This window comes from Mauremys reevesii, linkage group 18 (assembly GCF_016161935.1).
Source record: "Mauremys reevesii isolate NIE-2019 linkage group 18, ASM1616193v1, whole genome shotgun sequence".
Lineage (NCBI taxonomy): Eukaryota > Metazoa > Chordata > Testudines > Geoemydidae > Mauremys > Mauremys reevesii.
The window spans coordinates 19,545,603-19,572,893 of NC_052640.1; the positions used below are offsets into that span (position 1 = coordinate 19,545,603).

The 27,291-nt window shown below is 45.0% G+C and overlaps 1 protein-coding gene and 1 long non-coding RNA gene across 4 annotated transcripts; one reads left to right on the plus strand and one right to left on the minus strand.

Moving 5' to 3' along the window:
• Nucleotides 1-4: 4 nt before the first annotated feature.
• On the minus strand, nt 5-6,908 carry LOC120386077. The gene is made up of 3 exons (XR_005589511.1): nt 6,828-6,908; nt 3,128-3,217; nt 5-140 (listed from the first exon to the last, which is right to left on the minus strand). It is a non-coding gene; the product is annotated as an uncharacterized LOC120386077 (long non-coding RNA).
• Nucleotides 5,130-26,583, plus strand: LOC120386074 (glutathione S-transferase theta-1-like). 3 transcript variants are annotated; one of them, XM_039504903.1, is made up of 6 exons: nt 5,130-5,341; nt 7,423-7,479; nt 16,249-16,336; nt 18,630-18,780; nt 24,818-24,994; nt 25,706-25,789. In XM_039504903.1, exons 1-6 carry the CDS (start codon nt 5,230-5,232, stop codon nt 25,715-25,717), a joined length of 597 nt encoding a protein of 198 aa, XP_039360837.1. In that variant the 5' UTR covers nt 5,130-5,229; the 3' UTR covers nt 25,718-25,789. The 3 variants fall into 3 exon arrangements, with proteins under 3 accessions (XP_039360837.1, XP_039360835.1, XP_039360836.1); XM_039504901.1 differs by lacking the exon at nt 25,706-25,789 and adding an exon at nt 25,838-26,583 and having other exon boundaries at nt 5,131-5,341; XM_039504902.1 differs by lacking the exons at nt 7,423-7,479; nt 25,706-25,789 and adding an exon at nt 25,838-26,583 and having other exon boundaries at nt 5,133-5,341.
• The last annotated feature ends 708 nt before the right edge of the window (nt 26,584-27,291 follow it).

Below are 27,291 nucleotides of genomic sequence, written 5' to 3' on the forward strand. Positions count from 1 at the left end.
GTGCTGTAAAAGGGGTGGGTTTGTTGTTTACTGCCTTGAAGTGACTCCAGACCAAATTGCTCAGAAGACTCTTGCAGATAAACTAGTTTAACAGCAATCCCTATTCCTCCTAGAAAATGCAGAGCAGGAATCCTAGCAACCTGTGTGTATCAAAACAAACAAAAACTATGGAGATTGTTTCCAACTCTAATTCAACCTTGTGCTCAGAGCCCTAAAGCTTTTTCATAGTGCTATGTAACAATCATATGTGTGATAAATAAAAAGGCAGCAAATCCTGTGATTTCCTTTCACTGAGATTCTTGTGACTTTTTCAGAGGATATAAGTCTGAAATATAAGCCTTCAGCGATTGCGGTAAACTTAAGGAGATGCTAGGGGACTGAGGTAGATTTGATTATGGATGACTACTTTTCTTTGGCTCACCTGCTCTGACTTTGGGGTGTGCAGAAGGATACTTTCCAGTAACTGAAATGCTCCAAATATAATCATATCCACACTCCAGGAATCACACAAGCTGCAGCTCCATTCCAGAGCAGAGACTAATCAGTGGCTCAAGGCACATTCTTGTGTCCATTCTGGACTCCCTCAGTTCTTTTTTCCTTGCAGGGAATCTTAAACTTTAGAGAACTGGGGAAAAGAGTTGGTGACTGTGGATCTGCAGAGGTAATATATTCAGAGAAGTACAGGTTCTAGTGAGCAAGCTTTCTTCATGCCCCCAAAATGACTCTGCAGATCTCCACTCCAGGACATCACCAAGCAGTGGTAATTGACCCAGGAGATGGGCATGGGGGTATATTGATCTCTAGAAATGAGCATCTTCTGAAGCTCCAACATCGTGAGAATAATGCTGAATTAAAGGTATGGACTGAGCTCTCCATAGCAACTTTATAAATTCCTGCCAAGGTAGGGTTGGCAACTGTCTAATTGCACAAACCCAAACACCCATCCCGTCTCCTGCTCCTACCCCTTCTCTGAGGCCCCACCCCCTGCTCACTCCACTTGGGGGTAGGGATGCAGGAGGGGGTGCAGGCTCTGGGATAGGGATGGGCCAAGGAGTTTGTAGTGTGGAAGGGGGCTCCAGGCTAAGCCTGGATAGGGGTTGGAGTGCGGGAAGGGGTGAGGTGTGCGGGCTCTGGGAGGGGGTTTGGGTGCTGGAGGCTCAGGTCTGAGGCAGGGGGTTGGGATGCAGGCTCCAGCCAGGCGGTGCATACCTTGGGTGGCTCCTGGAAGCCACTGGCAAGTCTGGCTCCTAGGCTCGGGGCAGCCAGGTGGCTATGCGTGAAGGCCCTGCCTATAGGAACCACACCCACAGCTCTCATTGGCTTCAGTTCCTGGCCAATTGAAGCTGTGGAGTCAGCACTCAGGGCAAGGGCAGTGCGCAGAGACCCCGGGCTGCCCCTGAACCTAGGAACCAGAGGGACATGCTGGCCACTTCTGGGAGCCACACGGAGCCAGGGCACTTGGTGGAAGATTCTCTGCAGCTTGAGGTCTTCAAACCACAATTTGAGGACTTCAATAACTCAGACATAGGTTAGGGGGTTGTTACAGGAGTGGATGGGTGAGATTCTGTGGCCTGCATTGTGCAGGAGGTCAGACTAGATGATCATAATGGTCTCTTCTGACCTTAAAGTCTATGAGAGCCTGCCTTAGCCCCGCTGTACCACCGACCAGACTTTTAGCAGCCTAAAATCTCCCTGATTGGCTTCAGTAGCAGGAAGTCAAGCCCAATTCCAGGAGACTCCAGCCAATCCGGGAGGGTTGTCAACCCTATGCCAAGGATACATTATAAATACAAATCAATGAGGAGGTCAACAAACATGGATATAGTGTATTTGGATTTTCAGAAAGACTTTGACAAGGTCCATCACCAAAGGCTCTTAAGTAAAGTAGGTAGTCATGGGATAAGAAGGAAATTCCTCTCATAGATCAGTAACTGGTTAAAAGATAGGAAACAAAGGATAGGAATAAATGGCCAATTTTCACAGTGGAGAGAGGTAAGTAGCAGGGTTCCCCAAGGATCTGTACTGGGACCAGTGCTGTTCAACATACTCATAAATGACCTGGAGAAAGGGGTAAACATTGAGGTGGCAAAGTTTGCAGATGATACAAAATTACTCAAGATAGTTAAGACCAAAGCTGACAGTGATGAGTTACAAAGGGATCTCACAAAACCGGGTGACTGGGCAACAAAATGGCAGATAAAATTCAATGTTGATTAATACAAAGTAATGCACATTGGAAAACAGAAATCCCAAATACCTATACAAAATTATGAGGTCTAAATTAGCTGTTACCACTCAAGAAAGAGATCTTGGAGTCATTGTGGATGGTCCTCTGAAAACATCTGCTCAATGTGAAGTGGCAGTCAAAAAAGCTAACAGAATGTTAAGAACCATTAGGAAAGGAATAAGTAATAAAACAGAAAATGTCATAATGCCATTGTGTAAATCCATGGTACGCCCACACCTTGAATACTGTGTGCAGTTCTGGTCGCCCCATATGAAAAAAATATATATATTAGAATTGGAAAAAGTACAGAGAAGGGCAACAAAAATTATTAGAGGTATGGAACAGCTTCCATATGAGGAGAATTTAAAAGATTTGGGCTGTTCAGCTTAGAAAAGAGAGGACTGGGGGGAGATATGAAAGAGGTCCATAAAATCATGAATGGTGTGAAGACAGTAAATAAGGAAATGTTATTTATCCCTTCACATAACACAAGAACCAGTGGTCACCCAATGAAATTAATAAGCAGCAAGTTTAAAATAAACATAAAGAAGTACTTCTTCACACAAGGCACAGTCAACCTATGGAACTCATTGCCCGGGGATAGTGTGAAAGCCAAAAGGATAACTATGTTCAAAAAAAGAATTAGAGAAGTTTATGGAGGATAGGTCCAGCAAGTGCTATTAGCCAAAATGGTCAGAGACACAACTCTATGCTTTGGTTGTCCCTAAACCGCTGATTGCCAGAAGATGGGACTGGATGACAGGAGATGGATCACTTGATAAATTGCCCTGTTCTGTTTATTCCCTCTGAAGCATCTGGCACCAGTCACTGTTAGAAGACAGGATACTAGGTTAGATTGACCATTGATCTGACCTAGTATGGCTATTCTTATTTTCCTACCTCACAGTCTTCGGACAGTTCCAAAATTTCTGTCACCTGGTCTCATTTCGCTGTGCTGCTGCTAGATGGCCAACTCCTCCTCCTGTTGTGCTAAAGAAAAAAGCTTCTTGGTAGTGCCTCCAGTGAGACAAAGGGTTAACCGCCCTAAAGCAGTGGCTACCACACTTTAACTCACAAATAATTCGAACTCTCACAAGCAAACAAATTAAAAACAATAACTATATACTTTATGTAATGATTTGATCAAAGAGAAATATACAATCAGTAAAAACATTAAATTATTAAACTGATTAGAGATATTAATAATGCTTTTTAATTACTAAAGGTTTTGCCAGCAAGCATACTAGGTCAAATGACCACACACACCTCCAGTGTTCCTAAACAAAGTGTCTCCCCACTCAATTCTGTCCTGCATGTCTCAGATACCCAGGTGATGCATGTGGAGACACATTGCAGGCCTGTAATTTGATGCTGTTAGAAATACACTTTATTATACTGGGAACTGGCAGTGCAGGTCTTGATGATCCAGGTAAATGAAAGCCCTTTAATGTGCCTTAATCATGCAAGATTAAACCCTAACTACTTAACTATAATGTCATTGTTCTCCATCCTGTGCTTAGTTCACTAGCCTGAAATGCCTTTTATGTCATTGAGCTCTCCCTCCTGAGAGCAAAGACCACAATGGCTGCTTGGCAGTGGAGCAGTCTCAGTTGCAGACAGCCATCTGGATGGAAACTTTCCGGAGCTCTGATGCCACCACTGACTCCTTGGGCAGCATGGCCTCACAAAGCTACAGATCAGTCTGGGATCTCACCCCTAAACACCAGGGGCCTGTGACAGTGGATTTCTTAGGTCTCAAAGGCCAGTCCTAGACAACTGTAGGGGGGAATTTATTTATCTTATGTACTTATATATCCCCCATTACTGTAGTATCTGAGTGCCTAACAATTGTTAATGCTAGGTAAGTATTATTATCCCCATTTTATAGATGGGGAGCTGAGGCAAGGAGGGACTAAGGATGGGATTTACAAAGGTATTTAGGTGCCTCACTCCCACCTAACTGACTTGCTCATGGTCACACAGGAAATCTGTGATGGAGCAGGGACTTGGACCCAGGTCTCCCAAATCCTAGCCTCTCTCCCAACCCATTGTCTCCTATTGGTTACTGAGTTTGCTGAACTACCCGGTTTGCAGTTGCTTTTGATCAATGACCTGATGCTGCTTTCCCCGAGGGGATGGAAAAACAGCAAATAATCAAAGGGTTACAGAGACTTCAGAGATTAGAGCAGTTAGAAATAATAATGAGACTTCATTCTGAATTGGGTGAAGGTCCCTTTTCAGGGACAATGTCAACGTGATGGTTGTTGGGAGCTGGCACTATTCTAATAGGAATAGGAACTGCCACACTGGAGCAAACCAGTGGTTCATCTGGTCCAGTATCCTGTTCCTGGCAGTGGCTAATACCAGATGATTCAGAGGAAAGTACAAGAGCCCCACAGTTATGGAAGAACCTGCCCCTAAGGGAAAGGTCTTCCTAACTCCATGCAGTTAATTAATTATTATTATTTATTTGTATTGTGTGATCAGCCACTGTATTGTCCGATGCATTGTACATAGATATCATGAAAAGTTGGTGCCTGCCCCAGAGACCTTCCAGTCTATGATGAGAGACACATGGGATAAAACAAACAGATGAGGGATTACAAGGTAGCAGTGATCTCGGTAACAAGCAGTGGTCACAGTATGCCAGCTGCTTAACCAGTTAATGGTTGGCCTGAAGATGAAGGTTCATTGATATTCCTTGTACTTTGCTACCCCATGTAATATAACAATGGCTGTTCTCAGCATTATATGTATAAATGTCTAGTCCTTTTCTGAATGAGAGGGAGTTACCACCCACCTACTGCAGTCCCTGCCCCTTCTACCTCCCCTGGAGGCACACGTGGCAGTCCAGGGAAAGGGCTCTCCTTATTGGTTCAAAGTTAAGCCACTGTCTGCCTTGGAGAGACATTTCTGTCTGCCCTGTCTGTTGCTGCTGCCAAAGCCACATTAAGACAAGCCTCTCTCTCTCTCACTGCTGCTCCCTGTGCCCAGCAGGCAGGATGGGGCTGGAGCTCTACCTGGATCTGATTTCCCAGCCCTGCCGAGCGGTCTACATCTTCGCAAAGAAGAACAACATCCCCTTTGAGTTCAAGCATGTGGAGCTGTTCAAAGGTCAGTGAGGGGAGCTGAGCCTTTTTACCACTCTGCATCCCATCCCCCCTTGGGGGCTGAGCCTGGTTAGCACCTGTCCGTGAGGAACTGAGTCAAATTACACTTCCTGCACTTGTGGAGAGGGCGCTATATTACCCATTTCCTCAAGCCCTAAGGAACTGTGGTGCGTTTCCTTCTCCCCCCATCCCCTCCCCAGGATTTCTGTGCATTTCCTTTCCTCCTTTAAGGACTTTTCTATAGTGGGATTGTATCAAAATAGTTATTCTGGGTTGATTATAATAATTTTGGTATCAGTTCTTGTGGACATGCTTATTCTGGAATAGAAGGGTCCACGTAGAGGCTCATACCAAAAATAACTTTTCTGGAATATTCCAGGATAGAAATTTTGGTAAATTTCCAGGTAGAAAACCCCTCATTATTCTGCTAGTAACAGACTTTACAGAAGTCAGTGAAAGAAGAGCAATGCAAAGTATGGGAGCCTTTTCTGCTGAGAGGGTGTCTGAGTGGGATAGAGAAATCTGGAGACAGGTGTTACAAGGCCTGGGTGCTGGAAAGCTAAGTTCAAATCTTGGGATCTTTCCTACTGGGAAGGGAGTTAGATTTAGAGAGGGCCAGGAGTTTGTGGGAGATGAGAAGTCTGTCTGTTTGTGGGGAGGTAGTTTTTCCTGTGTGGGATGCAGCACAGAGGGGAGATAGGAATTGGGATAAACTGTGTGTAGCAGTCAGTTTTTCTTGGGGGTGGGGTAGGAAGATGGGGGTAATAGAGGTTTTAGGAAAAGGATTGGAAGTTTATGAGGAGGTTGGAATGTGAGGTTTGCAGGGACATTTGTAGATAGCATGGGCTTTACTTGGGGTGGGAAGAAAATAAGCCCTGTTTAAGGACCCCCTAGTATTTAAGGCTTTTTTCCTTTTGTCCCTCTGGTTTGTGTAATTATGACATTGCGGAAAGCAGTCCAGACCAGTGAGGGGTTGTGTCACCCCTATCCTGCAATTTGAGTGTGTCCCAATGTTTTGCTGCTGTATCTCCCACCTGGGCTGCTCACAAATAGCCTTCCAGCCTGCAGGTAACACCCTGAATGTCTGTGTATAGCTGCAGCCTGCCAGCCACACATCAGTCCCACTCTGAATTCCACCGGCCTTGGTACCATTTGCAGGGTGACCCCAATACACTCCCAGTCCCAGATTTTCTCCCCAAAATGTGTTCTGCACTGTCCAGCCCCCTCCTGGACAGTCCAGATACATTAGGTCCATTGCTCCTCTAAGGGGATCAATATACAATAGTTTGCTACCCTAAATCGTGTTACCCAAACAAGTCACAATACTGGATTAGCTTTGATTAAAGAATAAATTAAGTTTATTTAATTATAAAGAGGAAGATTTTAAATAAGTACAAGTATAAGGCATTAAAATCAGAAATGATCACTAGCAAAATAAAGATAAAATGCTTCCTAGTACTAAACTTAAACTAGGCTTGGTCCATTCTTACCACAAATTTCCAGTAACACTGCTGACCAAGTTTCAGGTCAGGATCTGCTCCCAAGTCCATAGGCTGTTTCTTTTGTCTTCTTAGGTGCAAGAGAGAGATGGATAGGGAGATGTTTTTGCCCCTCACTTTTATAGGTCTGCCACCCTTTAAAATGCATTTTCCTGACAGTTACCCTGAGTAAAGGTTCAGGGCTGCTGTGAGCACAGAGACAAGGAATCTGGTGGTGAAAGAGGTTCTCTGCTATGTTTTGCTAAAATGCAGATTTGCCTTGTCTCCTTCTTGCTGTCTTAAGGACCTCGTTTACTACTTATATGTAAATTGAGTTAAACGTACATTCTTTGTTTAAGATAGGCCTGCTTGACCAATTCGAGCTATATGGGTTTGAACTTGTGCCACTGACATCATTCAGGAAGAATTCATAACTTTACATATAATGTTGCTACACACATTTTACCATGAGATTACTGACCAGCAAGCTATTAGTTTTCAAATGATACCTAACAAGGCATATTTTGTTCAAAGATCATTACACTGGTGTGTAGAGTGCGAATGCAGGGGTGCATTCGGTCACAGTAATCGACCTGTCTGTTGGCAGATTCCATTCTGGGGAGGAAAATGCCAGGTGGCAATAACCCTGGACACTCACACGAAGGTAAGGGTCCTAGTTACAGACTGTAAGGGTCCGGTAAGGGGCTCGTCCTTCTCAGGCGCGGCAGGGAACCAGGGCGCCTCCCTACAGGCAGCAGTCCGTCTCGGGCTCAGACCCCTCTGCAAGGGCTGAGCAAACCAATAGTCTCTACACAAAGCAGAGTCCCGGCCCTTAAGCAGGGCTGAGCAAATACAGAGTCTATAAGCCCGGCCCTGGAGCAGGGCGGGCAACAAGTAGTTCAGGCTCAGGCCCTCAGGCAGGGGCTGAGCACACACAGTAGCCTGTGAGCCCAGGCCCTTCAGGCCGGGGCTGAGCAGCGAGCTAAACAGTAGCAGTCTAGATAGTCCAAGCCCTGGCTCAGGGCGGGGCAACAAACACAGGTAAGGCTCAGACCCTTAGGCAGGGGCTGAGCAGCAAACTAAACAATAGCAAAGGCCTCCTCAGGCCAGTGGGAGGGGGAGTCTGCCACCCTGGGAAGGGTGCCATGGGGGACGCAGGCCCTCCCGCTCCACTGCGTCCCAGCCCAGGGCCCTAGCAGCGGTAAAGACTCGCTGCTGTCAGTGGGGATCCTGGCCGCAACACACTGACATAGGCTCAGGTATATCTGCAGCCTGACTGGGGTCAGCTACCCCCAGGCCACTTCCAATCTCCCCCTCCCTGGGTACCTGTCCCTCGCCGGCATCATCCAGTGGGTCCCAGACCATGGGCTCCTCCGGATACCGGGTGTAGGGGATGCTCAGGCAGCTCCTCCGGGTACCAGGCATAGGGGACGCTCAGGCAGCTCCTCCGGGTACCGGGCGTAGGGGACGCTCAGGCAGCTCCTCCGGGTACCGGGCGTAGGGGACGCTCAGGCAGCTCCTCCGGGTACCGGGCGTAGGGGACGCTCAGGCAGCTCCTCGGGGTACCGGGCGTAGGGGACGCTCAGGCAGCTCCTCGGGGTACTGGGCGTAGGGAAGGCTAGCCCCGGCAGGAGCTCAGGCATCAGCATCTGTCCTCTCCAGCAGCCTCCGCCTAACTGAGCGCTGGGGCCGGGCTTTTATACTTCCGGGGTGCGGGGACAGGCGGCGGTGGCTCCGCTCACTCCGGCGCCTGGTCTGGCTCGTCCTTCTCAGGTGCGGCGGGGAGCCAGGGTGCCTCCCTACACAGACACTGCTCTTGCATTACACAAAAGAGACAGAATCCTACAAAAATGAACTGTCTCCCCTTTCTATCAGAGCTTTGGGGGCCCTGAATTGGTCCTCTTCTTCCCCCTGCCACTCCTTGCTCTCTCCTTCCCCTGTTCCTCCCCCAGTGTCATCTCAGCAGCTTCTCCTCTCCCTGGAATAGGGACTCACAGAGAGTTCATGCACTGACTCCTCAGCTGACTAATAGGGCTTACAACCAGTTAACAAGCAATGCCTGTTGTTCAGCCTGACAAACCATAGGCCTCTCTCCTTTAGAAATAACAACCAAGAACTGTCCCTTGGCACCATGTTATAACAAGATAGTCCCTAGATCTTCTTAAAATGGATTGGCCTCATCTGGATGGAAGGGGGAAACAAATTGAGCTTTAAGGGCTTTGGCAACATGTGTAACACTGTTTGGTGCCATCTACACAGCAAGAACAACATTTTCTATGAAGTGGTTGGGGAAATATTGTCTTGTAACATGGCTTTTTGCAGTGTAGACAGGCCTCTTGGGATCCAGCAACCAGAAGATCACTTTGTATGGCAGGAGTCGTACAGCTGGCAATCCTAGACAGTGGTCATTTTGGAAGTACAGGGTGTCTAGTTTTACCTATTCAGTTAAATGGGAGCTGTGAACAGGAGGCTGCTTATAACACAGGAGATTCAATGGTACATCCATGCCAGGGAGTTATGGGCAGTTTCTGCAGCTACAGCAAATCAGTGTGTTTATATCCATGTGCTGCTTTCTCAGGCTAATGGGCTGATTTTCCTTAAACACCCATCTCTGCTCATAGGTCTGAAAGGTCTAGATATGAAAGAGCAAATATTGCTGTCCAGTCAACAAGCACTTTTGTTTTCACCAATATCAGTGGAATCCTGTTGTCCCACCAATAAGAGGAGACATATTTGCTTTCTTTTACTTGGTCATCACATTCTTCCCTCTCCAGTTTTGCTCTGTGACCAGAATCTCAATTGCTTCCTTTTAAATTTACCCTTCCACAATAAACTGCCACTTATCTGGAATTCATCACATTATTGATTCATTTTGTAGAATTCTTGCAGGGAAACAAACAACAGTAATGCTAGTGAGCACAAGTCAGTGGGCCCTCTCCACTGTCAGTGCTTAATGAGTAAGTAGAGCTTTTGTGTTCCCTGAAAGTGGAAACATGCTCTCACAACCTGTAAAAAATGCTGAGGGAGGGCATAAGAGGGACTATTTTGGAGGAGAACAGCTGTATGCAGCATCTTGCTGTCATCCTGCCAGCCAGTGCCCCATGATGCATGGGAGAGACACAAGAGAAGGTAAACCCTGTGAGAGGGTGCACAGCCTAAATGAATCCATTCCACTATTCCAGCCCCTGGAAGCTTTGCTCAGCCTGTTGAGAGAGAGAAAGATTCACTGCTAAGGCAATGGCACTATTTTAACTCCCTACTGTAGGGAGCTAAGGGAGAGGCTACTGTGGTTTGACCAGTGTGCTTCTATTCCTGGGATGCCCAACTGACTCATCTGTATTGTAGCTGCTTCTGTGGCACTGCAGGGAATGCCCTGCAGCCATGTCTAGCAAGTTTAGTTGGTTAAAGTTACAGAGAATCTACAGGGGAAGGACAGCCTGGGCACTAGACATTGTTGTGTAGAGATGCCTTGAATGTCTGCATGGGAGCGCTATATAGGACTGTGTATTTATCAGAAGCACTCAGCTTGCTTCTGTTTAGACCCCCACAATTGTTTAAAATGACTGTTACTCATTTACTGACTGCAGCTTCCAGCTACGCCCATCTGCCAGCTTTCGGGTGACCATATTTCCCTCGGCCGAATACGGGAGATGTGGTAAAATTACTCGCATTCAAGCTAGTTCAATGGCAATCAATGAGAACTATGCAGTACAAATGTTCAAATTAACATCAAGTTGACTGAGCCCCTGTTAAAAAGAAATACTGCGTAGCTGGATTCTTTTTATTTACCTGCTTATCTTTAAGGCTTTAGGGCTCACATAGGGAGAGGTGAAACACACACACTCCTGTACACCTCTCTCACCCACGGGGGTGACTAAGCAACCCGACCCTCCCTGCCCGGTGCTCTCCGCTCTCCCTGCCTGGCTGGGCCCCCCGGGATGGATCCGGTTCTCCTGGTACCTGGCACCACGTCTTCTGAGGCAACACATGTGGAGGGGCATGCAGTGTCACATGTCCCCTCCCCAGATTTCTGCCAGGGTTCACACCAAATTGTGGCCAGCAGCAGCCTTTTGGCACTGTGTGGGAGGGAAGGAATGGGAGCTGCTTCCAGCCACAGGGGAGTGGGGGGAAGGGATGACCTGGCCCCTGTTGTTGCAGAGCTCATCTTTTCCCCCCTCTCCCACACTCCTTTATGGCTGGAAGCAGCTTGTCCCTTCCTGCCTGCACAGTGTCACAAGGAAGCTAACACCTGCAGGCTGCTGCTGGACACCAATATAACCCACTGCCTCCTGTCCCCCGGTTACAGCATAGGCAGGAAGGGGTTAAGCTGTAAGGATGCATTGTGCACCAGGGCCCAGGGAACCTGACTTCAGGGGCTTCAGTGAACCCAGCCAGACAGGTGGCTCAGCAGGGGAGGCTTAAATATGGGACTATCCCTTTAAAAACAATACATCTGGTCACCCTAGTCTGCTTTGAAACTAAAAAGAAGTGGAGTTCTCAGAAATATGAGTCCTGGGCGAATGGCTGGCCATGACAAATGGATTGATTTTTCTCTTTTCTTTATAATGTATTACCCAGTTTGCTCTTTTTCCTTTGTCCAATAAACTTCCTTTCCCCTTATATCTAACCAGTTTCTTGATTCCATGAACAACTGTGTATACTACCTATTGAAATTGCTCTCTGAGGCAGGGCAGCCACCCTTGTGTACATAACTCCAAGAGAGCTGGAGGTGCTATTTTGAAATCATTATTTACTTGCAGCAGATCCGGTTCCCATTCAAAAGATGACTCCGCAAGTCAAGTCAACACCATGTGACCTGTGAACAGGCTTCTCACATATACTGGCCAGCACAGCCTAGTAGAATAGAGGCTACAGTGTTATCTCTGCTAAACTGCAAATATAAAGATCAGTCATAATAATTATCATAATAAATAAATAAATTAAATAAAGCATTAATCCCACTGAAGCAATGTGAAACCAGCGCTGGCATTAAGGCTTTTCTTTGCAAACCTGAATGGCTCAGTGCATAGCCCTGTGACAGAAATCTCAGCAAGACTGAGCCATCATGCAACAAAAAAAATAGACGTAATTTCTCATTTGTGACAATGGCGGCATGAGAGCTTCCTGTAAGAGACACTGAACCAGTCTCCAAGCAGCTTTAATAATTTAATAGTTCCATCAAGGGCACTAATTTTGAGTTCTTAATAGGACTGTTAATTATTAAAGCAGCTTGGAAGCTGGTTCAGAGTATTACACATGGAGCTCTCCTGCTGCCACTGTGATAAAGGACATCATCACTCAGTTGTTGGCTGCCTCTAACAATAGGCTCAGACACCGGGGATAATTAACTTAAAAGTGTATATATAAATTCTCAGTGCATTTGCTTTGAAAGGTGTTTGTTACCTTTTGAATTTTAGACTGCTGGGAAACATGGATGCTGTTTCCCTTTAACCTAACACAATGATGAAGCTACTGTCCAAGATACACAAGCTAATTCCCACATACAGAATCCCCACATTCTGGGATCTTTTGTCTCACTAACGTGGACAATTAAATCCTCATGGAGACAACTCCCTACAACCTGCTCTGTCTGTTACAGAATCCAAAAGCCAAACCTAACTCTGCAGAGAGCTCTGTCTGTCAACAGAGCTCAAAGTATTGGAGATAATGAGCCTTGCCCTTGTACTTTGCCTCAGGGCTGTTCTTTTCTTTGGAAATTTGTTTGAGCCTCTCAGTTAACAGATTTGTTTAACATTAGTGACTGTTTGGGGTGGTGAATGAGACTCCCAAAGAAATCCCCCTTTCTCCTCCCTTGGTCAACCTCAGCTCGCTGGCAAAAATGGCCATCCTCCTGACCGGGAGGCGGTTGATCTAACCTCGTTATCTCTAGCTTGCTTCTTGCTTGCTTATATATACACACCTGCCCCTGGAAATTTCCACTGCTTGCATCCGAAGAAGTGGGTATTCACCCACGAAAGCTCATGCTGCAAAACATCTGTTAGTCTATAAGGTGCCACAGGATTCTTTGCTGCTTCTACAGAACCAGACTAACACGGCTACCCCTCTGATACCTTCTGCACAGGATAGCTACAAGCAGCTGCAGTGCAGGTCTCAGCCTTACCACTGTGCCTTAACGCTGTTCTGCTGGTCTTCACTTTCCTTGGCTGATTCCAGTATTGCTGACTCAAGTGCCATGAGTCAGACTGTAAAAAAATCACGTTGTTTTTTTTTTAAAGGTGATAGTGTGTTTTTTTGGTCTGACTTTTGATTTTTTTAACTCCTCCTCCCCACCCCCTTTGTGTCTGTGAGGTGGTGGTGGTAGGGCCTATCCATAAGTTACATAAGGGGGTGGGCTGGGTGGTTAATTTTGAGTGTTTGTTTCAGTGTTATTACAACATGTTACAAGAGGTGAGTGGGGCTCGAAAATAATTTAAAAATGTATTACATAATTTATGGACAGCCTGTGTGTGTACGTGTGTGCGTGCCTGTGTATGACAACTAGTGTTGACTACTGTCCCAGATTTATTGGGTGAGGTGATTTTGGCCTCTGGTGCAGGAACTCTCACCCCACATCTGCCCATCTCCTGCCCAGCAATTAATTCTGCCCCTGTCCCAACCTCCAGATCAGTCCTGCCCCCTGGAGCCCATCAGTTCAGCCTCTGTCCCCAATCAGCCCAGCCCCCGCCCCTGCCTCATCTCTGCTCCTCCTACGGTTCTGCACCCCCACTCCCAGGCCTGGGGGCTGCAGTGGGGTTTGCTCTCCCCTTGCAGGCTGGGGGCAGCTCCATGGGCTCTTCGCCCCCCCTCCTGCTCAGGGCCGGTGTTGCAGCGAGGGAAGCGGGAGGAGGGAGCAGAACTGCCCTGAGGGCTGGGCTCTTTCCACCCTCCCCTCCTGTGAGAATGGCTTTGGGTTGCTGTGGAGAGAGAGAGAGAGCGCTACCTCTTCCTGTAGCAGCTCTGATTGGTCACTCAGCCCAAGGAGGCGGGCAGGTAGGGAAGACAGCCAATCAGAGGGCTATTTCCCTCAGGCCGGGCAAGGTTTAAATCCACTGGAAGGCGGGAAATTTTCCCCTCATGCCAATTGGGCTCCAGCTCAGCACCAGTCCTGTCCCATGTGGCCACACTGCGGGCTGGTTCAGTCCTTAGCTGTGCTTTTAACCCTGCCAGCAAGAGGCCTGCGGTGGAGAGTACAGGTTCAGCCGTGCCCCTTGAGGGGCTCAGCAGGAACACTGTGCCCAGCGACACCCCCACAGGGAGGCCTGACTGAGCTAGACAACGACATAGGGGCTTGGGGCTTAATCCCCACTTGCTACCTGCACCAGCAATTCTGCAGTCAAGGGCCACTGAGCCTTGTAAGGACAAGTCATCCCTCTTACAGCCACCTCAGGGGTGTGACTCCCACTGTTTGAGTCACAGGGGTTCTTTTACAAACCCTTGGGGACACCATGATTGAGACCATGCAAAATCACAATTATTAACCATCGCTATTTTATTATTAAAGAAAGGAAAAGAAAATATAAAACAAAACAAATGATAGATCACAAGGGATCAACTGGTTACTTCTGTTACAATCTCATTGAATCATAGAAATGTAGGGCTGGAAGAAACACTAGAAAGTCTTCGAGTCCAGCCCCTTTTGCTGAGGCAGGACAAATAAACCAAGACCATCCTGGCAGGTGTTTATCTGACATTTTCTTAAAAATCTCCAATACTGGGGATTCTACATCTGCCCTTGGAAGCCTATTGCAGAGCTTAACAACCCCTAGAGTTAGGAAGTTTTCCCTAATATCTAACCTAAATCTCCCTTGCTGCAGATTAAGCCCATTACATCTTGTCCTACTTTCAGTGGTCCTGGAGAACAATTGATCATCATCCTCTTTATTATAGCCTTTAACGTATTTGAAGGCTGTTACCAGGTCCCCCCTCGGTCTTCTTTTCTCAAGACTAACTATACCCAGTTTTGGTCTGTGTCCCATTCTGGGTGCCACACTTTGGGAAAGGTGTTCACAAATTGGAGAGAGTCCAGAGGAGAGCAACACAATTAATAAAAGGTTTAGAAAACCTGACCTCTGGGAAAGGTTAAGAAAACTGGGTATGTTTAGGCTTGAGAAAAGAGGACTGACGGGGGGACCTGGTTATTGACTCTTCAGCAGTACTACCACCTAGCCAGTTATTTCCCATTTTGTAGTGGTACATTTGATTTTCTTCCTCCTTTCCTTTGCACTTGTCTCTATTGAATTTCATCTTGTTTATTATAGACCAATTCTCTAACTTGTCAAGATTGTTTTGAATTCTAACTCTTTCCTCCAAAGTTCTTGCAACCTCTCCCAGCTTGGTGTCATCCACAAAGTTTATAAGCATAATCTCCACTCCATTATCAAAGTTATTAATAAAGATATTGAATAGTACCAGACCCAGGACAGACCCCTGTGAGACTCCACTAGATACATCCTCCCAATCTGACAGCAAACCATCTCTTTTATATGTCTCTCTGTGCAGTGGAGACCTTTTAACAAAGATTACACCCTGGAGAGTGAGGAGCACTTTCCTGATATAGTATACATATCTACTGTACCAGCAAAGCGCTCCTAATGTGGATGCAGTTATACTGGCATTCCAGTCCCCGACCTCCACTCCCAGTGACATAAGATATACTGGTAAAAGCATGTTTTTGCCAGTATAATGCACCTACACTATAAACGACTGCCAACACGACTATATGGATCAGGGATTACACCTTATCACACCGCTGATGGACACACACCCCTCTGTTGTTTATCATGGACAGGAAGTTCCCCACATTCCATTGTCTCATGTATACTATTTTTCTTTCTTATCCAGTTTGTACATGTTTTCCAAGGTTCTTGGACATCTATACCAAAATATTTCTAGAAAACTGCAACAATTATAGTTACCTATTAATTTTAGCAGACCTCAACTACATGCTATCTTGTCCTTGATGATTTTCACATGTACCAAGAAGAAGACCCTAATCACAGTTTAATACGTTTCTAGTGCAAAGCATGGTAGGAGGATGATTCATTTAGCTTAAATAGAGGGCCTTTAAAAATACATAATATTTGCTACATAATATAAACTATATAATGCTAATAACTAGCATTGACAGGAGTCAAATGACTGAATCCTCATGCAACATCCTGAACTGCTCCATGCCGTTGGCAGACCTGAGCAGCTTGCAGAGTTCACACATAGCTTATGTTTTGGCTCTTAACTTATGCCCCTTTTTAATATGAAACATGCAAATGTAGGAAAACTCTAACAGAACACCATGAAGTGAAGGTAGAATGTTCGTACGGGTTTGACTGATCCTCATTCATGCATGGTCTAGTTATGTATGAGCTAGGTGCTTGCTTCAGTTTTCACAGGTTTAGATACTTCTGACCATGGACTATCACATTTTAATTGTTTTTAGGGCAACACTATAGAGAAGAGTTTGGCAAAGTGAACATCCTAAAGAAAGTGCCAGCACTAAAGGATGGAGTCTTCACCTTAGCAGAGAGGTAAGAATTCAATTCCCAAATTCCATTACTCACCATACTTATGAGGGGATAAGGTGATTAAGTTCAGGGGTTGGGAAGTATCATTCCCTATGGCTGATAAAAAAATTGCTGAATTTGCCATATGCATTTATGGATTAGATAAATCGATGGTCTGCTTTGGTATCTCAGCTCCTATGTTCCTGCAAAGAAAGGAGATGGTAGGGACTTGACTCACATGCAGTGTTATCATTTAGATGTTTAAAGCTGGAAATGGTTGATGGGATGGATCACTTGATGATTGCCTGTTCTGTTCATTCCCTCTGAAGCACCTGGCATTGGCCACTGTCAGATGAGAGGATACTGGGCTGGATGGACCTTTGGTCTAACCCCGTATGGCCGTTCTTATGTTTTTATGTTCTTAAATCTATGTACATATTTCAAATATATGATATGATTCAGACTTGGAGCTGATACTCAGAAGGCTCCTCTTTGGTTAGGTGTATTTGAAATTGTGGAGAAGCCATTTCTAGATTAATTGATCCTTGTTATTCATGGAGAACCAAGGATTTTCTAGCATGGGTTGGAGCAGGACAATACAGTGCTTGTCTCATGTGCCTCTCTGCTGGCTCTGAAGGGGTTAATTTAACTGACATTCATGCTTGGGCTGTGGGTACCCACTTAAAATGTTTTGCAATGACCTTTTTACATTTGAAACCTCTTTACAGTGAAAGGGACACTGCCAAGATAAAAATCATACACAAAGATTTAAAATTCTTACCTTTTAACATCTCAGGTTATTGTAATAAAAAAATCTCATTTACTTTGTTTGTTTTTCTGCATTTGTTAGCTTCCATGATGAAAACATACTATTGTTATTATGTATTATTTATGTGACAATAGCACCTAGGGCAGGGGTAGACAACCTATGGCACAGGTGCTGAAGGCAGCATGCGAGCTGGTTTTCAGTGGCACTCGCATTGCCCAGGTCCTGGCCACCAGTCCGGGGGGCTCTGCATTTTAATTTCATTTTAAATGAAGCTTCTTAAACATTTTAAAAACCTTATTTACTTTACATACAACAATCGTTTAGTTATATATTATAGACTTATAGAAAGAGACCTTCTAAAAACGTTAAAATGTATTACTGGCACGCGAAACCTTAAATTAGAGTGAATAAACGAAGACTTGGCACACCGCTTCTGAAAGGTTGCCAACCCCTGACCTAGGGCCTTAGGCATGGGTTTTGCCATCTAGTTCTCATGTGCATGCACTACACAACAAAGTCTTGGGTTATGAACACTGCAGAGAAATGCTTAAAGCTAAACAAACAAACAAAAAACTTTTACTCTGAAATACAAAATCATGTCAACATTTCTGTTTGTGTTAGTCACTCAGATACTACAGCGACAAAGGCCATATAAGCATCAGACAGATAAAACCTTGTTTTTATTTTACAAAATGACCTGTCTGCATCCTTTGAAGAGCCCTAGCTCAGCAGGCTAACACTGTCATAATGCTAAAATAGTTCAGTGATATCTGTATCAGAATGACATGGGCTGCCTGTATTTTCTTTCTTTACTTTTGTCAGTATAGGTTTTTCTATGGCACTCACTCCCCACCACAATCACTGACCATATGTCATTGCAAATTACCAAGATTTTTAACCAGCTGATTTCTCCTGCCTGCTAGAGATGACACAAACACTGGACTGCAAGCTGCAACAAACACCAAGGGTCTGATCCTGCAAGCTCTCTGTGCAAGGAATTCCCTTGACCTCACTAGGAGCTCTGGGTGGGGAGACCTTGCAGGACAGGGCCTTTATGAAGATGATTGGAGGAGGATGCCACTTAAAGAGAGTTTCTTTTAGTACACAAACCCCTTGAAAATCTGCATTGATGAGAGAGGCATCAGAAATGTACAGCTGCTAATGGGTTTTTAGCAAAATATTGTCTACAGATTATTATTAGTGTTAGTAGTAGTAATAGTAGTGTTACTGGAGCGCCTAGGAGCACTAGTCATGGACCAGGACTCCATTGTGCTAAGCACTGTACAAACACTGGTTTCATCTTGAGGCTTAATTTTCCTACAGGTTAAAGCTCTGAAAGGAGCCTACAACAGTTAGGTGCCCAGCCCAGCTTTGATTGACTTTCAGTGGGAATTGAGTGGCTACCTCCATTAGGCTCCTTTGAAAATCCCAGCCCCAACACTTTTAGTGGAAGCAACATTAGGAAAGAGGGAGGAGAGATTGATGCAACTGAATATATTCTTTCACCTTATCTGCCCCACTGTTTGTCTCCCGCTAATTTCTGGACAGCACTGCAATTCTTCTGTATCTGAGCCGGAAGTACAACACCCCTGATCACTGGTACCCGTCCGACACACAGAAACGGGCCCGGGTAGATGAATACCTGTCATGGCATCATACCAACATCCGGGGTAATTCTGGCAAGACCTTGTGGATCAAGGTAAGAAGATTAAATGGTAAAAGCTCAGAATACTAGTATTTCCTCACTGGACATGGGACATTTAAACAGCTCCTATATAAAGCAAGTTTGTCTCCCCAAAATAGCACACTTGGCCCGATACCCAGCTGAGAGGAAACCTCACATAGGCAATTGTTCCCAGTTCCTTAGTATTTGGATGTGGGAAGGAAGACTTTGGTAATAACTTTCCCTTAAAAATATCAGTCTAACACAGAAGGTCTGAACCTCGCCAGGGAAGCACAGATCTTTATAGACCTTCAGAAAGTGAAGCTGCTTCAGTTCAGGCTGTACAAGCCCACCCAGACCCAGTACCCTAGGTGATTATTCAGGAGGCTAGTCCCTGCTGAAGCCTGTGCTGCTGCACCTTCACTGCTAGATTAAAGCTAGCTCAGGTATGTCTACACAAACAGCATCACACCCTGTGGTTTTAGTGTAGACACAGCCAAAGAGAGAGCTTGGAGGTGTGAATAGGACCTGGGTTCCTTTTGCTTCCTTGTGCATGCTCTGCTATACAAGCTGAAAGGCTTGTATTCTTTAATCACAGCTCCCCTGCAGACCCACCAATTATGAAATCTGTAGGGGACTGTCTGCTTCCAGCACACACAGATGCTACTCCAAAATGGGAACAAGAATAGAAATAATGGGGATACACTCTGAGCGGAGAGTTGCCAGTAAACATGTAATAACTTCATCTTGCTTGTTGTAACTTTGCCCTTGTCAGTAATTGACTAAACACTCTGGGGCTTGTTTAGCTTCCTGTTCTGTTGACATTAGAGTACAGTTGGCTAAACTCCACAAGATGAAACACAAATATGAGTCATATATGCAACATACAATTGCTTCCAATCTCTGCAACCTGCTCTCACAAAGCTTCAAAGAAAATTAAAAGTGGAAGTTAAATCCTATTGAGGAAAATAGAAAGGAGCATAAACTCTGGCAAGTGAAGTGTAAAAGTATAATTAGGAAGACCAAAAAAAATGTGAAGAACAGTTAGCTAAAGACTCAAAAAGTAATAGCAAAAACATTTTAAGTACATCAGAAGCAGAAAGCCTGCTAAACAACCAGTGGGGCCCCTGGACAATTGAGATGCTAAAGGAGCACTCAAGGGCGATAAGGCCATTGCAGAGAAACTAAATGAATTCTTTGCATTGGTCTTCACGGCTGAGGATATGAGGAAGATTCTTTTTAGGTGACAAATCAGAGGAACTGTCCCATATTGAAGTGTCATTAAAGGAGGTTTTGGAACAAATTGATAAATTAACCAGTAATAAGTCACCAGGACCAGCTGGTATTCACCCAAGAGTTCTGAAGGAACTCTAATGTGAAATTGCAGAACTACTAACTGTGGTTTGAAGTATCAGAGGGGTAGCCGTGTTAGTCTGGATCTGTAAAAAGCAACAAAGAGTCCTGTGGCACCTTATAGACTAACAGATCTATTGGAGCATAAGCTTCCGTGGGTGAATACCCACTTCGTCAGACTTGATTTGTAACCTATCATTTAAATCAGCTTCTGTACCAAATGACTGAAGGATGGCTAATGTGACATCAATTTTTAAAAAGGGCTCCAGAGGTGATGCTGGCAATTACAGGCTGGCAAGCCTGACCTCAGGACCGGGCAAACTGGTTGAAACTATAGTAAAGAACAGAATTGTCAGATACATAGATGAACATAATTTGTTAAGGAAGAGTCAACATGTTTTTATAAAGGGAAATCATGCCTCACCAATCTACTATAATTCTTTCAGGGGGTCAACAAGCATGTGGACAAAGGGGATACAGTGGATTTAGTGCACTTAGATTTTCAGAAAGCCTTTGACAAGGTCCCTCACCAAAGTCTCTTAAGCAAAGTAAGCTGTCATGGGTTAAGAGGGAAGGTCCTCTCATGGATCACTAGCTGGTTAAAGAATAGGAAACAAAGGGTAGGAATAAATGGTCAGGTTTCAGAATGGAGAGAGGAAAATAGTGGTGTCCCGCAGGGGTCTGTACTGGGGGCCAGTCCTATTCAACATATTCATAAATTATCTGGGAGGTGGCAACATTTGCATATGATACAAAACTGCTCAAGATAGTTAAGTCCAAAGCAGATTGTGAAGAGCTACAAAGGGATCTCAAAAAAAAGCGTGACTGGGCAACAAAATGGCAGATGAAATTAAATGTTGATAAATGCAAAGTAATGTACATTGGAAAACATAATCCCAACTATACACATAAAATATAAATTAGCTGTTACTACTCAAGAAAGAGATCTTGGAGTCATTGTGGATAGTTCTCTGAAAACATCCACTCAATGTGCAGCGGCAGTCAAAAAATCTAACAGAATGTTGGGCATCATTAGGGAAGGGATAGATAATAAGACAAAAAATATTATATGACCTCTATATAAATCCATGGTACCCCCACATTTTGAATACTGCGTACAGACGTGGTCTCCCCATCTCAGAAAAGATATATTGAAATTGTAAAAGGTTCAGAAAAGGGCAACAAAAATGATTAGGGGGTATGGAACAGCTTTCGTATAAGGAGAGATAATAAGATTGGGACTTGTTATCCTGGAAAAGAGATGACTAAGGGGAGATATGATAGAGGTCTATAAAATCATGACTGGTGTGGAGAGAGTAAATAAGGAAGTGTTATTTACTCCTTCTCATAACACAAGAATTAGAGGTCACCATATGAAATTAATAGGCAGCAGGTTTAAAACAATCAAAAGGACATATTTCTTCACACAATGCACAGTCGACCTGTGGAACTCTTTGCCAGAGGATGTTGTGAAGGCCAAGACTATAACAGGCTTAAAAAAAGAACTAGATAAATTCATGGAAGATAGGTCCATCAATGACTATTAGCCAAGAAGGGCAGGGTTGGTGTCCCTGACCTCCGTTTGCCAGAAGCTGGGAATGGGCAACAGGGGATGGATCATTTGATAATTACCTGTTCTGTTCATTCCCTCTGGGGCACCTGGTATTGGCCACAGTCGGAAGACAGGATACTAGGCTAGATGGACCTTTGGTCTGACCCACTATGTCCATTCTTATGTGCTTATGTTCTAATCCAATTTAATCTCACTGCTAATTAGATAACCCTGGTCCAGGAAGTATCCGCTGGATCACTGGAGGTAGGGAAGGATATAAAACCACTCTGTAGCACAGGCACTAACTAGGATATGGGAGAAGTCAAACTGTCCCTAGAATGGAAAAAGGAGGAAGATGCTGTCCCAAGCCACTACACAGAAATGCTATGATTCACCATTGGAACATCTGACCTAGGAATGAAAGGGATTATCTATACCAGAAGTCTTTAAATCAAGACTGGATGTCTTTCTAAAAGATATGCTATAGCTCCAACAGAAGTTATGGGCTTGATGGAGAACAGGGCCGGCTCCAGGCACCAGCTTAGCAAGCATGTGCTTGGGCCGGCCACTCTGGAGAGGGGCGGCATGTCCAGGTATTCGACGGCAATTCGGTGGAGAGTCCCTCGCTCCCGCTTGGAGCGAAGGACCTTCTGCTGAATTGCCGCAGATCAGGATCGCGATCACGGCTTTTTTTTTTTTGCTGCTTGGGGTGGCAAAACCCCTGGAGCCGGCCCTGATGGAGAAATTACAGGATGAGGTTTACTGGCCTATGGTATGCAGGAGAACCGACTAGATGACCTTAATGGTTCCTTCTGGCCTGAACGATTTATGGCACGTCCTGTTCTGAATAAACTATGCTGAGCAAGGGCTGAGCTCCAGCATTGCTTCTGAACCAAGTAATAAAACTTCTTCCTGATTCACTTGATGATCCCCGGAAAATAAATGCAGGATTTGTATCTTTTTTATTAATCATATTAAATTAAAACCGTATGACTGTTGTGTCCCTTGCCATGGAGAAGAGCCAGGCCTTGGGTGTAGTAAATACAGAGGGGATTCTTTATTCAGGATGCTGGATTTACAAAGACCTTGTAGCAAACTTCGATTCTAACTGGGAATGTAAGTAACCATTAGAACAGGATACCAAGGGATGTGTACATTCTCCATCAGTTGGAGTCTTTCAATCAAGACTGGATGTCTTTCCAAAACAAAAATGCTGTAGTTCAGCCACAAGTTATCTTTATGCAGGAATCATTGGGTGAAGTTCTATGACAAAGGCACGCCTGCGGGAGGTCCACCGGAGCTGCCTGCCGCCCTCCCGCGGGACGCCGCCCCAAGCACGCGCTTGGTGCGCTGGGGTCTGGAGCCGGCCCTGCTTCTGGCCTTGAAATCTATGAGTATATAGCCCACATGCTAAGGAACACTGCTTGTGTTTCATATTGTTGCCACATAAAATCTGCTTAAATCCTGGCCTGGATTAAGCAATCATGGAATGAATTGCTGTGTATGCTAATGATCAGGAGACATTTGCTCCCAGTTTCACCTGCAAAAATCTGTGATCAGAGCTCTGTTTTCCTATCATGGTGCCTGGCATATGGCTACAACAGAAAGAGTCAATTTCAGGTCAGACTGTCAGAAAACAGGGCCGATACCCCACACTGGTGGTATAGTCTATAATTAGATTTCACCAAACCAGTAACAAATGTGCACTCCTGGACTACTGAATTAGTCTAACCATGGAGCCATGAACAGTCTCCTTAAGCTCTCCAGCCCCTTTTTACCACTCAGATAAACTGGACTTTATGATGAAAGTTTATTAAAACCAGAAATCACCAAAGCCAATTTCTCTAGTCAACTAACCTAAGATTTATTAGCTAAGAAAAAGAAATGATCATTACAGAGGGGTTAAAGCAGGTAAAATACATAACAGGTGAGTCAAAGTTTGTAAGTCCAAAGTGATAGCAGAGATGGTGTATCTGCTTAGTTCTCCATAAGTCTCTCAGGGCTGCCCAAAATGGCTTTGGGGACCTCTGTCTTGTATTTGGAATGCATCCAAATAGATCAGAGATGCAGAATCATTCCCAGGGTTCCCTTTTTATAGTTGAAAAGTCTGGCAAGCATTTACATCACTGCAGGGGGTCTTGTTTTGTCAATTAAATGCAGACCAAGTTTGTAGATCTTTCATTGTCTTACATAATGACCCATACTTTGAAGTTAACAACCTTCTCATTTAAAGTTTAAGGCTTCGACCCCGGTTGACGGGCCATTCAATTACAGAGACATCCTAATACATTTAGTTATAGGCATCCAGACAATTTCATTAGTTTTCATGAACAATGTGACATCAAGCCAACTTTTATCCTAACACATCTTTGATCTGAGGCAACAGTTCTCAAACTTCATTGCACCATGACCCCCTTCTGACATCAAAAATTACTACATGACCCCCTAGTGGGGGGGTGGGGGGACCCCAAGCCCCACTGCCCTAGGTGTGGGGGGGGGCCAAGCCCAAGCCCAGGGGCTGCAACCCCAGGCTGGGGGCCTGTAACCTGAGCCCCACCAGCCAGAGCTGAAGCCCTCAGGCTTCAACCCCGGGCAGTTGGTCTCAGGCTTCGGCTCTGGTGACCTCATTAAAATGGTTCTCCCCATTTGAGAACTGTTGGGCTAAGGTTAATTAGGTACAAAGATAGCAATCACAGGAAACAGGTGAAGACAATAACATAATTTCACAAGCTTTCATGCATCTAAAGCAAATGTAATTACCAGGTACATGTAATGTGATAACATTCCTTTTTGTTCTGTTCTAACAACCTTCCTTGAGGTTGTGACCTGAGCTGGCTAGTTGTCAGTGTCACATTCCCAAAATAAACAAGACGCTTAATCAGAAGCCATAGCAAGAGGAAGCTGTGAAGCTGCGAAACAGTGAGGGTTCTTATTCTGTGCACCGCTTTGGACATGATTGCTTTGACTGTGAGCCTTTTGAAGGGTAAAGGATCATCTTTTAATGAAAGCTGAGATCTCGCCACATGTGAATATAGCATCACTTCGAGCTGATCCTAGATTGTATGACATGATGATCAGTAAACTTAGTGGATCCCATTTGCAAAGGCAAAGGAAATCCAGTGCAAGTATATCTATGGAGGCTAAGTCTATTCCCTTCTCCCCACATAGGTGCTCATTCCCCTCTTTACAGGCCAGACACTGCCTCCGGAGAAGCTGCAGGAGGTTATGGATGAGCTGGCTATTTCTCTGAAGCAGTTTGAGGAGAAATTCCTTCAGGACAAGCCATTCATTGTGGGCAGTGAAATCTCCCTGGCAGACCTAATGGCTATTGTAGAGCTCATGCAGGTGAGTAGTGGATTGTAATCATGAAGACTCAGCACAAGGAAAAGCTGGTATTGTCTAACTACCTGGGAATGAGCAGCATGTGGTACTATTTCCCTGGAGCAGGAATGCAGATCTAATTCAGCAGAGGGAGAGATTCCCATATTAGAATATTCTCCTCCAGAGCTACCTATTCTTCCCCATACCAGACCCACAAGATACCAAATTGAAACTCCTCCAGTAGCAAAGCTGGGGAAAGCTTTTTTTTTTTTAATCAAATTAAGTGGATCATACTTAGATTGGTTGCTCGGTCCCAGGCCATCAGAGCTGGGATCCTGCAGAGCAAGAGCATTTCCCGCTCCTAATTCCATGTCCCAGTGGCTAACAAATAGCAGTGCTGCATCTCTGCAGTGAAGCGTTTCGGAGGGTGGGACAGGCAGAAAGTAGAGTGGAAGCGCCAACTAAAACCTCAGCTTAAGTGACAATGGTGGTGGTGATCTTATAGGTTGCTCTCTGGTTTAGCATTCCTCATTACCAATAGCAAGTAGGCAATATCAGCAGCCACCAATGGAATCACTAACCCCATCTGTTTAATGCTGTAGCTGAGCATTACTCAAAATAAATGCTAGCCACATCATGTGTCATCATCAAGTAAAAGTGGCCACTTTTGTCAGGAGTGGATTTGGGACTATTAAAATGCACTAAGAGATACAGTCCAGTTGGGTTTTTTTCCAGATGCATAGGTAGACAAGGAAATCTCTCAACCTTTCTGATGCTCTTCCATGGGTACCCCCCCCCACACACTTAAAGTGACTTCCCTTGTGAAAGCTTCAGCATGTCTCAGTACAGTTGTGTCTCTCTGTGCAGCCCATTGGAGTAGGTTGTGACATCTTTGAAGACAGACCCAAGCTGTCAGAATGGCGCAACCAGGTGGAGGAAGCTGTGGGGAAGGAGCTCTTCCAGGAAGCACACGAGCTTATCCTGAATATCAAGGAACTCGGCAACATCCAAATTGACCCACAGCTGAAAGAGCATTTGGCGCCTCTGCTGAGGAAAATGATGAAATGAGTTAATGTTCTGGTGCCATTTGATCTGCATCTTTCCACCATCTTGCTCCCCAACCCCCTCTCCAGCACTATGAGTAAGTGCCCTTCATAAGGAGGAAAGAATACTGCAGCACTTTCCATGTGGAAAATGCAACCCTCCCTTAGTCCATTGTCCTTAGGGACAGAAGCTGGGGAAATCTTAGAATCTGAAGCTGTAAATTCACAGGAAGCATCTGAGAATGAATAAACGGGCAGCAAATCTTCTGGGAGCAGGGGGCTTTGTGACTTTTTTGTTGTCATATTTGCTTTTAGGTGATCTGTAGCAATAACACATAAACCTTCTGGAACTGCAGCAAAATTAAGGAGGCAGTGATGAGGAAACTATACAAAGACTTTGGATTCTGCTGAAAACACCCAATTGTGAAAGAATCCTAAATGGGTGGAATCTGTATTTCAGTATGCTTATATTCATGATTTCCTGTTGTCCTTGAACTTTATCCTGAAGTCCTTGCTCAGGCAAAACTTTCTCCCCATTGTCAATGAAAATATCATGACTAAAAACTTCAATATTTTATACCTTCTTTCCTTTTAAGGATTTACTAGTGTAACCTTCCTGACCGTCAGAGTTGGCAGCAACAAGGGCCGGGTTCAGTATCTAGGGTTTCCGTTTCAATAACACAATGCAAAACTGGCTCGAGCCCCCACCCAGTGATCTGGGACAATTACATACCACCCCCTGGGTGCCTCTATGAGGCAATACTTCCCCTCTCGCAAGCACGGAGTCTGAGTGTAGCAAAAGCCTTTTAATAAAGGAGGGAAACAATGCGGCATTATGTTGGGGAAACCCCACAAACAGGATTCATAACACAAACCATAACACAAAACATTGCGGCATTATGTTGGGGAAACCCCACAAACAGGATTCATAACACAAACCATAACACAAAACATTGCAGCATTATGTTGGGGAAACCCCACAAACAGGATTCATAACACAAACCATAACACAAAGCATTGCAGCAATTATGTTGGGGAAACACCACAAATAGGATTCATAACACAAACCATAACACAAAACATTGGAGCATTATGTTGGGGAAACACCACAAACAGGATTCATAACACAAATCATGAGCAGAAGACCCACTCCCAAGTAAGTTTTGCAGTGTCCTTTTCCCCTCAGGGTCTTAAGTCCAGCAACCCAACAGTCACCCCACCCACAGTTTCTGACCTTGGCCAGTGCAGCCCCCAGAGTTCAGAAGTTCCTCTGCAGAG